The following is a 12,726-nucleotide window of genomic DNA, read 5'->3' as shown; positions in this document are numbered from 1 at the left end:
AGCATCCCAGCACACTAACCACAGGCTGGAAAAGAAGTGGAACAATACTGCAGTTGATTTTCATTATCAGTTATCTGTGTCTATCAATATTCAGAAGGAAAGAAGGAAGGAGAGGAAGGAGAACACTGTTTAGAAGGTTAGGATTGGAAACTTGAAGTGAATAAAGTCTTTGCCAACATAAAATAAGCTAAAAATTAGATACTGAAATTCACAATTCTGTAGATGTATTAAATTATTTTAAAATTATTTTTAATGAAGAACTTTAGAATAAATGCATCCCTTCTCTACATCTCAAAAAAAAGGACTTTTAATGCTACAGAACCCTCTTGCCCCCCAAATCAATTATTGTCAGAAGCTGGAACCTCAACAGCTTTATAAGCTGGGGAAAAGAGTACATTAGCTTTTTGTTTCAGAAGAATTCTACCAGAAATTATCCTGGTTTAATCTGTCACAAACATACTGAATTAATTGGTATTTTCTCCTAGTACTCTGCTACCTTTCTTCATGTTTAAGGCCCTGAGGAAGAAATCTCATTTCATTTTACCTATCCTGACACATATACTAATTCTAAGGACAGAGTCACTCCACAGGCCAGTAATTCTGCCTTTTAAAATAGTTCTTTTTTAGAGAAATCTCCCTTTTTTTCTGTCTCATTCTTAAACTTAAAAAGTAATAAATATAGTTTATGTACGTGGTAGAGCAGAGTTGTGCAGATTTTGTTCTCATACTAACTTTTCAGAGTTACAAGAGAAAGCAAAGTAGTGTCTAGAGGCTGAGTAACATCCAATATATTACAGAAGGGCTTCAGTAATCAAAAAGGACATTTTTAAAACACATTGCCTCTGTCATCACAGTAGTCAGTCTGAATCCCAAACCAAAAAAAAATAATGATTTTGAACTCTTGAGGGTAGTTTCTATATTAAAGCTTTAGTTCAGATTAGAAATGTGATTTTGAAGCAAATTTACTGATCATCCCCACTTTGCTGCTCCTTGGTTGGTATGACAGAGCTGCCTTGAAGCATATTACTTCAATTCCTTTTGGGCAAGATTAAACCAGATGTGCTCAAACTGCTGCTCCCTGGCACTCTGTCCAAAGGAACAGACATGAACAAGTGGGAAATAAAAACTCTTCAAAAAGTAAGGAAAGGTCAGCACTGGGTCCTTAACACCAACACAGAGGTGTTTCATATTCTGCTCCCTTTACACCACACTGCTTATTCATGCAGACATTGCCTAAACCATGCAATGAAACCCTCAGCTCTTCCTACAGGGCTCAAACCTCTCAGATAAAAGCCCCTGGTTCTGCTGCACAAAAGCTATAATGATGCTCCAGGCACTGCTGTCAAAACCAACTCAGGACAGACATTTTCCTCATGAAACAAAGTCATTAGATGTGACATGGAAATGAAAAGCTCAAAGAACAACTTCTTCAGTGTCAGCAGCATACAGAACAGCTGGGGGCAATGATCTCTGCAAGAAGCTGAGAAACCATGAGAGTGTTTTCTCCCCTTGTCAGGGCATTTTCTCTGCAGTTTCTGCATCAAGACAGTAACAGGTTGCTTCTCATGTGCAGATTGTTTGAGACAGATGTCAAAATTGAGAGGGAGGGAAGAAATGCCACCTCAAACAGGGTGAATGTCAATTCAATCCATCTTTTTCTTGTCTGCATGTGCCAAAGGGTGAGGCAAGAGGAGCGAATAAAACAACCCAGCACACATCAAAACAAACCCTGTGGTCTCTGTTGTAGCTGTAGAGTCAGGCCATGAACTTGGCATCAATCACAGTCCTTCTCTCAGCCTTTTGCACTGCTCCTCTCAAACAGAGAGTTCTGCATTCACAAACAAAAGCTGGACATGGCATTTATTAATGAAAAGCATTTTGTCAAAGCAGCCAACGAGATGAGGAGGGTCCTGTGCTTCACTGACATCAGCAGGCTTTGGGAGGTCAGCACAACAAAACAAAGCTGCTAAATAAATACACTGGGCTGGGTGCCCACACAGAAACAAACACTCCTACTGAGGCACTGCACAACAGCAGGAGAATCCCTGTACAGGCAACATCCTCCCTGCTACATTCATCAACCTCTAACAGATACAAACAGATTCATTCTCTGTCATTTTGCATTACATTTCTACCTGCTGAATCAAAAAGCTGGACAACCTCATTGTTAAAGAGCTGTTAGCAACCTTTTCCAACATTCGTTAACTTTTCTGGTACTTTTTAGAAAGCAGCAATGCATTGGCAATATCTTTCCTGTTTTTATAAAGGAAAAATATTTTTCAACATAAACAGCCCTTGTATTGAACTTTAATACACCTCCAACAAAAAAAAAATAAAGAAAATGGAACAACAAGATCTCTTCCCCTCATCTGAATCCAAGTGACCTAACTAGAAGAAACAAAGCTGTCATATGTAAATATCTTCAGAGAAAAGACTTCCTCTGTAACTAACTAGAAACTGAAAACATAATGAAGTAGGCTGTGTGTTGCTATGGTTTTCGGACGGCACAGAAATAACAACATGACTCTCCATGATGGTAAAGATGAGAGCAAACTTTATTCTTCTAAATTCTACTTTTATAGAGTAGTTCGGTACCAAGAACATGATTGGTTATTCAGCGTCTACACCCTTTAGTAAACATTTCTTTCCAGTAAACACGTTGGAAAAACACCACCTGCGGATGGTTTCTCACTTCCCAAGGTTTGTTTGAATTCCTCCTTTAGATTTCTCAGGCTAGCATGAGAAAGTTGCTCGTCTGCCTTTCACACAGACACTAGCAGAGCCTGAAGCCTAAGTTCAGACCAATGTCAGGCCCACAGCTGTGAGTGGTCCCCCTCCTCCTGACTTTTTCCAAAGAACTTTTTCTTGGAAACCATGAGAAGAACTTCTGCTTTGGCAAACATAAGTGATATATTTTTAAACCGGGTTTTAGCTCTGAACTCACACAGGCACTGACATAAAGACAACAACAACTAAATTCAACAACTGCCTACATGCCTTTAGAATCCACACACAGTAACCACTCTGTGTGCTCAGGCTTCAGTGGCTAATTCTGTAATTACCCCAGACAACAAGAACAAAATCAGAAGTGCTGCACAAAGTTATTTTCCCTCACATAAAGTTCACCTGACTTCTCAGTTGAGTAACTACTGCACTAAAGTGCAGGCAGGTGTTTTTTTTTGGGAAGAACCAACTTGTACTGAATCATCTGTACCAGTACATTGCTCTTTCAAGAGTGAAAAACAATTCTTGAACTCAAAACAGTGACGTGTAAGGCAAGAAACAGCCCTACACACCCAGATATAATTGGCTGAAGTACTACAGCAACAAATTCAGAGAAGGAAGGAGAGGAAGACTGCCCTCCAAAGCAGCTTTTACCTCTATGACCAGCTTAACTTCCTGTTGGTTTTTTCTTAGTATGAGAACATGATCGACCTCCCAGAGCAGGATTACAGTCTAGCATTCCCCTTGCTTTCTTCAGTTCCCAGGAAGAAAACAGGAATAATTGCAAACACTTGTAATTTAAACCCGAGTGATCTCTCCACCAAGGAGACACAACATTATGCTCTTAATGGCTTTTCCCTGTTTTGTTAGATTCAAAGGCAAGCTTGGTTTGGGCACTAAGCTGCCAATATCCAAAAAGAGAAGAGTGGCAGTTACTTGCAAATACTCTGCCATTGAATTTTACCTAATGCAAGTACCAGAAGTAGAGAGTTTTAGCAGCTGTTATTCACTTTCAGAGTAATTGCCATTTTTCTAGACAACAATAAACAGGCAGGATGTTTCCAGGGCACGGAGATTACAGTGCAAGACTATTAGAAGAGATAGTGGCTGCACAAAGAGAAAATAAACCTATTTCTGAGTTTTTCTGCTTACAAGTCACCTCATGCAGGACTGTAGCAGGAACAAAGACGACATTCTCCACCACCCCTTCCCTAGTGACATGGGGATATTATCTGCATCTTCTCCCTTTCCCACCCTCATTTCTGAAGCTGCCTGTAAATAAGATGCTGTATCTTTGCTTGTTACATTCAGTTAAGCAGTTCTGCACACAGCAATTTCTCCCAAGCCACTGAATACAGCAGTCTTATCAGCAAGAGCCAGCTTTGGCTTTGTAAGGAAAAGAATCAGGTTATATTCATTTAGTTCAAATGTACCCACTTTATTTGAAGAGTATTGACTTATAAATGTGTGAGTGTAAAAGTGTTTCACCAACAGCTGTGTTTGTGTATCTGTCTATTGTAGGTTTTTATTATGTATTTACTTTAACTAATGAGAAGTGCTCCAGGTAGTGAAGTGCTTTTCTTAAAAAAAAATATTCACCTCTTCAACCCCATATGGAACAAAATTCACATTGCTACAGGAAAAATTTGTCAAAGTAATGTTCACTTACGCAATATTTCCTCTGTAAATAATGAATTGGCACCTTGATCACTCAAATTTTTGCCACCAAGTGCTCAAAGAAGTGCTCCCACCACAGAGACAGGCGTTGATCTTGCACCTTGCTGCCTCCCACCAGCCAGCACAGGAATGGGGGGACTCAGCCTGGGGGAGTCTGAGCGAGATCAGACGCCAAGGAAGAGATCGGGGCTGCACTGCTCCTCTGGCTTCTCCCCCCTGCCTTTCTGAAGTGGAGCAGGAATTTTTTCAAAAATCAAATGAACCTGAAATGTACTTACAGTCCTTCCTGAATGCAGCTTCAAAAAGAAATGCCAGCTTCCAGGCTCTGAGAGAATGACAAAGTACTATAAACAAACCCCGCTTTGTACAAACATAGCAACAAATTCCAGGAGCAAGAGCAGATGTTACTCTGACCCTCCGAGTCTAGATCACAAATGGATTAAATGAATTTTGTAATTTGGTTCTTTTTTCAAACAGAGAGAAGGCATGCTTTCTCTCACTGAAGTGGCAGCTGCAGCATCTCTTTAAAAAAAAACCCCAGGACTCCATTTCTCCATACCAATCACAAAGTCCTTGACTTTAATTTCCAAAGTATCCCCATTCATATCTTTTTCCCCCTCACAATACAGAAACATTTTTTTGCTGAACAAAATCTGTATCAAATATCAGCAAACAGCACCATATATTGACATTGGGAAGCAAAGTAAAAAACACCAACTCTATTTTCTTAGAGCCCTTACATTTCCAAAAAGGAAGGCACTACTCATCTATTTTGGTTTGAATTTCAGGAAGCTTGAAAAAACAGCTGAGAAAGGCAGAAAAAAATACAATACCAGAAGTTTTTTCAGCACATCTGCAGTACTACATCATGTGCTATGTATCTTCAATTATTTCCCAAGAACCTGTTAGCAAGTTTCAGATTTTATTTAGGCATACTTTAACTCAATTTATAGATCCTCTTATCCAGGATTTAATTAAATAAGATCACAGTTAGGAGTTCATGCCTTTCAGTATTTATCATCCTCCTTGGGAGGGAGATAAAACCCAAATAACTGAGGTTTAATAAACTGATGATCAGACTGAAATGAACCCAACGAAATGAATCTCTTGCTCATTAAACAAGAGACTTGTATGTAGTTTATATACAGCAACACAGACAGCTTACCTTTATTTTTTATTTTTCTTTTTTTTTCATTTTATTTCTACAATTAACAGAGCTGGGGAAAAATATTTTTGATTCCACACACAGACAATGCCACGGGTCTTTTCCTTTCAACAGTTCATCTGCAATTTCTATTTGATTCTGCTATTATCGCTGCAGAAAGTTAATTACTTAGCAACAACACATCTGACATCACTTATGTCAGAGGTTTATTCAGTGTTACACCTTTGCTTTGCCACTGGAAAAAATATTTCTTTGCCTGAAAAATGCAAACATTTTAACACAATATCAGAATTTTCCATGATCTTGTTGCAGCAATCATCTTACCAGGCTTCATAACAGTAATTCTCTTCGGCACCAAATAAAACATCAGGCCCATGGCTGGGCATTTCTCATTGTTCTGCTATTTTAAAGGTGATGTGATCTGCTCTTAGTGACACTTTTCCAGATGGGAAGAACAAGACTTCATCAGAGCTATGATCTCCCATTGCTGTAGAGTGCCAGGCTCCCTGCCCTTGCAGTCACCCTGTTCACCCACCCCTCTCCCAGGCAGTCACCTCTGAGAGCCTGAACCAACTGCAAAGCTCCTTTCCCCCAGGCCTTGCCTGGAAAGAGCAGGGCATTGTTACCCAAGCAAAGACAAAAGGAGCCATAAACTCCACTGCCATTGCTCCAATGCTTTGCTAGCTGCCCTTCTGAGGTCCCTGTGCTCACACAAGCACTCTCAGAGGTGGCAGCTTTCAGACAAACACTGTGGTTCACCACAGGAGTCACACTTCCCGTTCAGTTCTCCTGTGGGCATCTCTTGAAGCACATTATATTTGCATTAACCCATTAACCTAGGAGAGAAAAACTGCTGTCAGCACTCTGCAGTTCACCACCCGCAGCAGTACTCGAGTACACCATGATGATAACCCCAGAGGGATCACAGTTCTTTGCCCCCACCACATTCTTAATGACACCTGCCAATATTTTGATAACAAAGTTTAAAAGTAACAGCATAAAAAACAGAAAAATAAAACGTTCATTCTGCCATAATCACAAGTCACAAGGGAAAATAAATATTGGTTCTCCCAGATCTCAAGCAAAGTATTACTTCATACAAAGTCATATTTCTGAAAAAAATAAGCTGAAGTATGTCACATTTCCTCATGCCTCAAAGGAAGTTGTATTGAAATTCACTAATAATTCGTATTTTATCCCCATTTGCTACAGTAGCTAAAAGCACTGTAGCTCTCCAGGCTTCCATTGTAAGAAAAAATCAACAGCTTTACTTACGCATTAGGTTGTAAATGTGCTTTTCTGCAACATGTTCCGTAAACAGCTTTATAAGGTCATCTTTTAAGTCTCTGTTTAGCTTGGTTTCTATGTAAAATTTATTCTGGAAAATAAGACAGAAGTTTTCAAGTTTGTTTCTCATGACAGCAAATAAAGTAAACTTCATTTTAGAACTTTTAGAAATTTTGTAAATTCTCTTAACACCAAATACAGCTGTTTGTAACAAAAGAAAGTATTTCTTCCAATGACTAAAAGTGATTCAGCCATTAAAATAGATGGGTTACAATAATAAATCATCAGCACAACTATTCACTTCTGTGCTTCACTGACAATCTCAGAGGATAACTACTCAGAATGAATCAGCTGTGGAAATAAGTGATATATACAAACCTACACAAAAGTGAACTACATTAAAATTTTTAGGATTCCATTACTTAGACCAATTCAGCATTAATAAAGAATTCATCTCTGAGGGAAATTCAAACATTATTCCATTCATGAGTTCCTCCAGGGCCTCAATACCTAATGTACTATTTGGTATCAATGTTCCATTTCCTGTAATTCATAGCAAGATTTCTTGTCTGTGTGTTATTCAAAGAGGTGTTTTAAAAGCTAGGGGGAAAAATTGCTTCAAGATAAATCTCTTACCATTAGAAAGCTAACTTGTAAGTAGAACAGCTGAATTAACTAATTTGGACAAATGGCGTAGAAGAGTTAAACAGATAATCTAACAAAAAATCAACTCAAAAATAATTCACAGGAACACTTATCTGAGAGATTTACTAGAAGAAGAACTAAATTAAGGGAGAAAGGTTTTTCCACATTTTAAATCAAGTTTTTCTCCTATTCACTAAAGCATTTAACAAAACCAGAATGAACTCTCAGAACACAGAGCAATCTTCACATTTCTGTGTGAAACCCATTCTCTCAGCCATTACCAAAACTGCAAACACACCATCACAATCTGTCCAGACAGAAACCACTTAAACTTTTGAGAGAACATTCACTAGCAGTTATTTACCTTTAATAAAGATTGAACAAAGGCAATCTGAGGCCTGAATACATGCCTCTATTGTAGTTTAAATTTGTTGCAGTGGTGGACAACAGCATTTAAAAGACTGTTTTTAAATTTCCTCAACTTGCTGCTGGTGGTTTCCTCTGATATCCTGAATTTATCCTGCCTGTAGAGGTTTTATCAAGGACTAGGACTCAGTTGGTTCCCCTCACCTTGGCCTGGGAACAGAGATTGAGGGAAAGGCTCTGCAGACAGAATACCCTAATTAGAAACAAACTAATTTATTGGTAATGATTTTGGTCAATGGTGAACAGCCATGGCAACAGAAAGCCACAGCAACTGAAGATACACTTGGAGGAAGTGCTAAGCTACACACCACACTACAGCCTTTCACCAGAACATTTTCCTAAACCAGTTTGCACAAGATGTGCAAATTATGATGCCTCATTTTGCTCAGGGGCTAGAAAGCCTAAGCTTTTAATTCTAGTAATTTCATTACTGGAAAAGCAACAAAACCCCCCCACAACTCAGCAGTACAAACATAGAAGAAATGTAAAATACTCTTCACATTTGCTCACTTGGAAACACCTTTCCAAAAGGATGTTCCACTTCTTTAAGCTTAAATAGACAATGAAAAAGCATCTAACTGAAGTAGTTCATTTCCAATCCACAGTGCTGAAAGGAGAGAGGAGAAAAGCTGTCACCTCCCCCATTCTTATTAGGGGTAAATCAGAAAGATTTTCTGTGTAACTTGTTGCTACCTAGGCTGTGCCAGTGTTGCTGGAAAAACATCTCAAGTAACCTAAAGCTCTAACTAACATGGAAAAGGTAAGCAGATATGAGTAACTGAGAAAGTCAGGTATGATACAAACATTATTCTACAAAACACCTTATGATAAAGCAATTTGGCAAATCTTAAAAGGTAAATCTCAGTTAATATTAAGAGGAGATCAGTAAGTACTTGAAAGAAGAAAACACAGTATACAGGTGTGCTTATGACATCATACTCACATATATTTGTGTCTACAGACACACACAAAATGCCCTCTAGCTGATGAGCAACAAAGTGCACCCAGTAGGGATAACAATATTTTGGATGTAATGAAAAAATTTTAACTATCCCAAAACCACAGTCCTCTCAAATGTTAGTCTCACATAACATGACAAAATAACAGATTTTCAGCTATATCTCAAAGTAAGATGAAAAACTGAGATTCTGTAAGAAAAATATATAATCTAAATTTTATTTTTTATTCAAGTGGAAATACATTTTCGTTCATGTGTGTAGCACCCTGTGATATGTACAATCTGTAAGCACCCAGAATAACCTCACCTATATTTACAAAACAGTTTTCTGCCAGGAATAAAGTACTGTGTATGAAGCTAATTTCCAGTTTGATTTGTTTTGCCTTTAGTTACATCTCTGAACTTCTGAAGGAGCCTAAACCCACAGAATCTCAGAGGGTCTTTTGGCCTCTGTGCTTTTTCGACAAATCTGCTGCAGCAGCCTAAGCCTGAAAAAATCCATCACCATGTGAAAAAACCAAGTGCTCCCAGCAAAAGGAGAAAAAAAGGAAACTCCCTCAGCTGCAAGGTCAGTCCTGTCAGCCACCCCTCCTGATAAGCTTGGAAACACACCTTGATCACCAGACACACAGAGGGTAAGAAATCACCTTTTCTACTTTGGTACATATCAGGAAAGAAAAGTGCTGCTGCTGCTGCTTTTAAGACTCACTGCACTAAGACAAAATATTACGTCATATTCCAGTTCTACATAAAAGCTTTAGGTTTTCTTCAGCTTCATAGATTTTAAAAATATTTAAATGCATATTAAAAGTTTTCCTAAGCAGCAGTATAATTATGCTTTCAGAACAAAGTCCTCAAGAACAACTCAACAGCCTTGGAAACCCCTGATTAAAGCAATCAGAGAAAACGGAAAGCCTCGTCACCTCTGACATAAAGGCAGAGTTTAACAACTTGGACCACTTCAAAATGCTTTGAAAAGTACCTATTAAAGTAACTGCAAAGCTGTAATTTAGACTGTAATTAGGTTTTCACCTCTTGCAGTTGTTTTTCCATTGTACTTTTGGACCAAACAAAGGAAACTCTTGTTGCTCCACGAGAAAACTTGATTAAAATTGTAAGAGTACCTGTACATAGAAGTACTTCCAAATGCATACAGGAAAAAAATAAGAAACACATTTTTCCCCCTGAATTCTCTAGATGTATTTCCCACATCAAGCACAACACTGAAAGTGTTTCAGTGAAAAAGTATGACAGCTAATTTGCCATTAACCTTATAAACCAGCTGCACAGCTGAGCCAAGTCAGCATTGCTTTTGGCAGCAAGAGGGACTAACAGGTAACAGAACAAGATAAAAGGACAGATTAGACGATAATCTTTAGTTCAAAAAGGGCAAATTCCTCTTTTAATGCAACAAATCTGTATGGTAACACAATGCCAAAATACTGTAGCAAGGTACCTAAATTCAGTAATACACAGGAGAGCCTCCTAAAGGCTACAGCTTCCCAAACACTGAAACTACCAATGAGAAAAACTTTGAGGAGTTTGAGGCTTATTTAATCCGTTTCTTTGGTCTGGTTTGTTTGGCTTGTTTTTTTTTTCATTTCTAAGTGATGCCAGAACAAGGACAGTTTCTGAGAGAAGGACAAATTTCAAGGTTTTTTTTCAAATTTTTAAGTTATTCATTACCACAAAAACAAATAAACAAAAAACAAAACAAAACAAAAACAAAACAAAACAAAACAAAAAAAAAAAACAACAAAAAAAACAACAAAAAAAACCAAAAAACAAAACAACAACAACAAAAAATTTTGGTACTTCAACAAAAAGGATGCAAAATATAAGTTTCTGAAGCGCTCCAAGTACACCTGATATTATTTTGTCTTCATCCATCCAACATTCTGAATTGCTTGATCAAATGATAAAGACATTTCCAAGATACTTTTCTTCCTGTCTTTTCTGAATCTGTACTATTTGAAAGCAAAAAATAATCACCTCCACAACCTGCCCAAACTAAGAAGCCAAAACTTAACAAGTCAATAAATGATCTCTATTCAAAAAGACATAAATAATGAACTTGAGATGGCTTTTTAAATATTTGAGATGGCTTGTTTCCCTTTAAAATCAAACCCATTCTCCCCACTCCCAGGAAAGAAGTATTAGGGCAGAAACCAACTGCAAAACTCTGCATTTAAAAAGCACAGCATCCCCTTCCTCTCCCCATACAATCTGATTAGTATTGTTAGGCAGGCATGAAAACTAGGCATGAATCATAAGTTTTACATGTCAGAAATCATTATAGCCACATTTTATTCTTTTCACTTTCAGTCAGAATCTTGTGTATGCACATACTTATTTGAAAAGAATTTTCTAAAACTTACCATATATATGAAAAGAGGCACAATGCTCTGCAATGCTCCCATATACTGTCCAAGAGCTACGTTAAATCTTTCAATATAGAGATCTGGAGGGCTGGCCTGCAAGAAACCGTAAAAGTCAGGTTGGAATTTGAACAAGAGAAAGATCTGGAACAGCATGGGCTATGCTTTCATAGCAAACTCAAACAACTACAAAGGATTTGTTACACTAGATCCACACAAAGCAAGCCACACATCATTCCAGAGTTTCTGCTCTAACTCCCTCCAGCAAAACCAATCTCCCTTCAGTAACTAGGTTTGCCTAGGACTACACATCAGTGCCCAGCACAAGGTCCATTCAGTAAGAAATACAGCGAGCCTGTAACAAGCTGACATTCAGCATATGCAAATAAAAACACTTTTTAAAGACCAGAGGTTTGTTTTGAAAGCACCAGCTGTCATGCCTAGAATCCATAACCAAATGAGCACAAGTGCTGCAGTGTGTGTTCCTACCCCCCTGAGCTTTCATTCCCCCAGAGCAGGGTGGCACTAAGCTGCTGCTTTGCAGCTGAGCTGGCGTGTGGCACATCCTCCACAGAAAACCTTTCTAAGTTCCCTCTGGGTCACCTCAGTAAGGCAAGTGTTCAGGGGGTCCAGCTTCACCAAGAAGCAACATCTTCAGAGTTCTGCATGCAGGTCTCATGCTCCAGGTTAGGCCTGTGGAAATCTCCAGCCGTGTTCCAGCACACGGCATCCCCCTGGAGCCCCAGCCTAAACCTGGCTACACAAAACCTGAACAAAACCCTATTTCCCAAAGACCGGGTTAGGAAGATCTTAAAAGATCTGTTTAGCAGCAGGTGAAGTTGAAGGAGAAGAGAACCAGAAGAACGGGAAGCACTAAGCACTGTTTCTGTTACAATATCCATTTGGAGGCCTGCAGGGGAGCTGCACTGGAGCATTCAGAAGTGCACTTAGATACTCACAGCTGGAAGTGAAGCAATGTCTTCCTCCACACCTTACACTGCCCTGCCTCTGGCCCAACCCCTGCTTTGGTCTTTCCAGAGGGGCTGGGTGGCTGCCTGAGCTCCTACTGCTCACATATATAGATACACCCATACAAGCCCACGGGCAAAGTGCTGCTTGCGACTCAGAAGCAAAACTTCTCTTCCCCTGCATTGTTTTCCCCTCTGACAGATCCAAGCCAAAAGAAGATGGAGAATACAGCAGTAAGTGGGACATTGCAAGAAAACAAGTTCAAAGATTTTCCTAAAGCCAAAGCATCTGTGGCATGAGAAACACTCAAGGCTTGGCTGCACCTCGACCACCTTATCAGAACTTAAAGCTATTTTCACAAACATTTTACAGCCTTTGTATGGACATTCACCACCAGCCCTAATAGGAAAGTTAAAATTTATGTTGATATTTTGTTCTATTAAGTGTTCTAAATTTATAACCCTTTTTTCCCCCTTTAAAATAGCTTCTTTTGCCTC

The 12,726-nt window shown here is 38.9% G+C and overlaps 1 protein-coding gene across 2 annotated transcripts in view; it reads right to left on the bottom strand.

Annotated features, from left to right (window-relative positions):
* Positions 1 to 12,726, bottom strand: part of CACUL1 (CDK2 associated cullin domain 1) — a 43,821-nt gene that overhangs the window by 12,355 nt on the left and 18,740 nt on the right. For both annotated transcript variants that reach the window (XM_063405221.1, XM_063405220.1), the window contains exons 4-5: positions 11,261 to 11,356; positions 6,842 to 6,944 (exon numbers count right to left, since the gene is read on the bottom strand). In XM_063405221.1, coding sequence (XP_063261291.1) covers positions 6,842 to 6,944; positions 11,261 to 11,356 — 199 coding nt within the window. The remainder of the gene's footprint in view (positions 1 to 6,841; positions 6,945 to 11,260; positions 11,357 to 12,726) is intronic.

This window comes from Prinia subflava, chromosome 9 (genome assembly GCF_021018805.1).
Source record: "Prinia subflava isolate CZ2003 ecotype Zambia chromosome 9, Cam_Psub_1.2, whole genome shotgun sequence".
Classification (NCBI taxonomy): Eukaryota; Metazoa; Chordata; class Aves; order Passeriformes; family Cisticolidae; genus Prinia; species Prinia subflava.
This window is presented reverse-complemented; position numbering and strand designations above follow the sequence as displayed.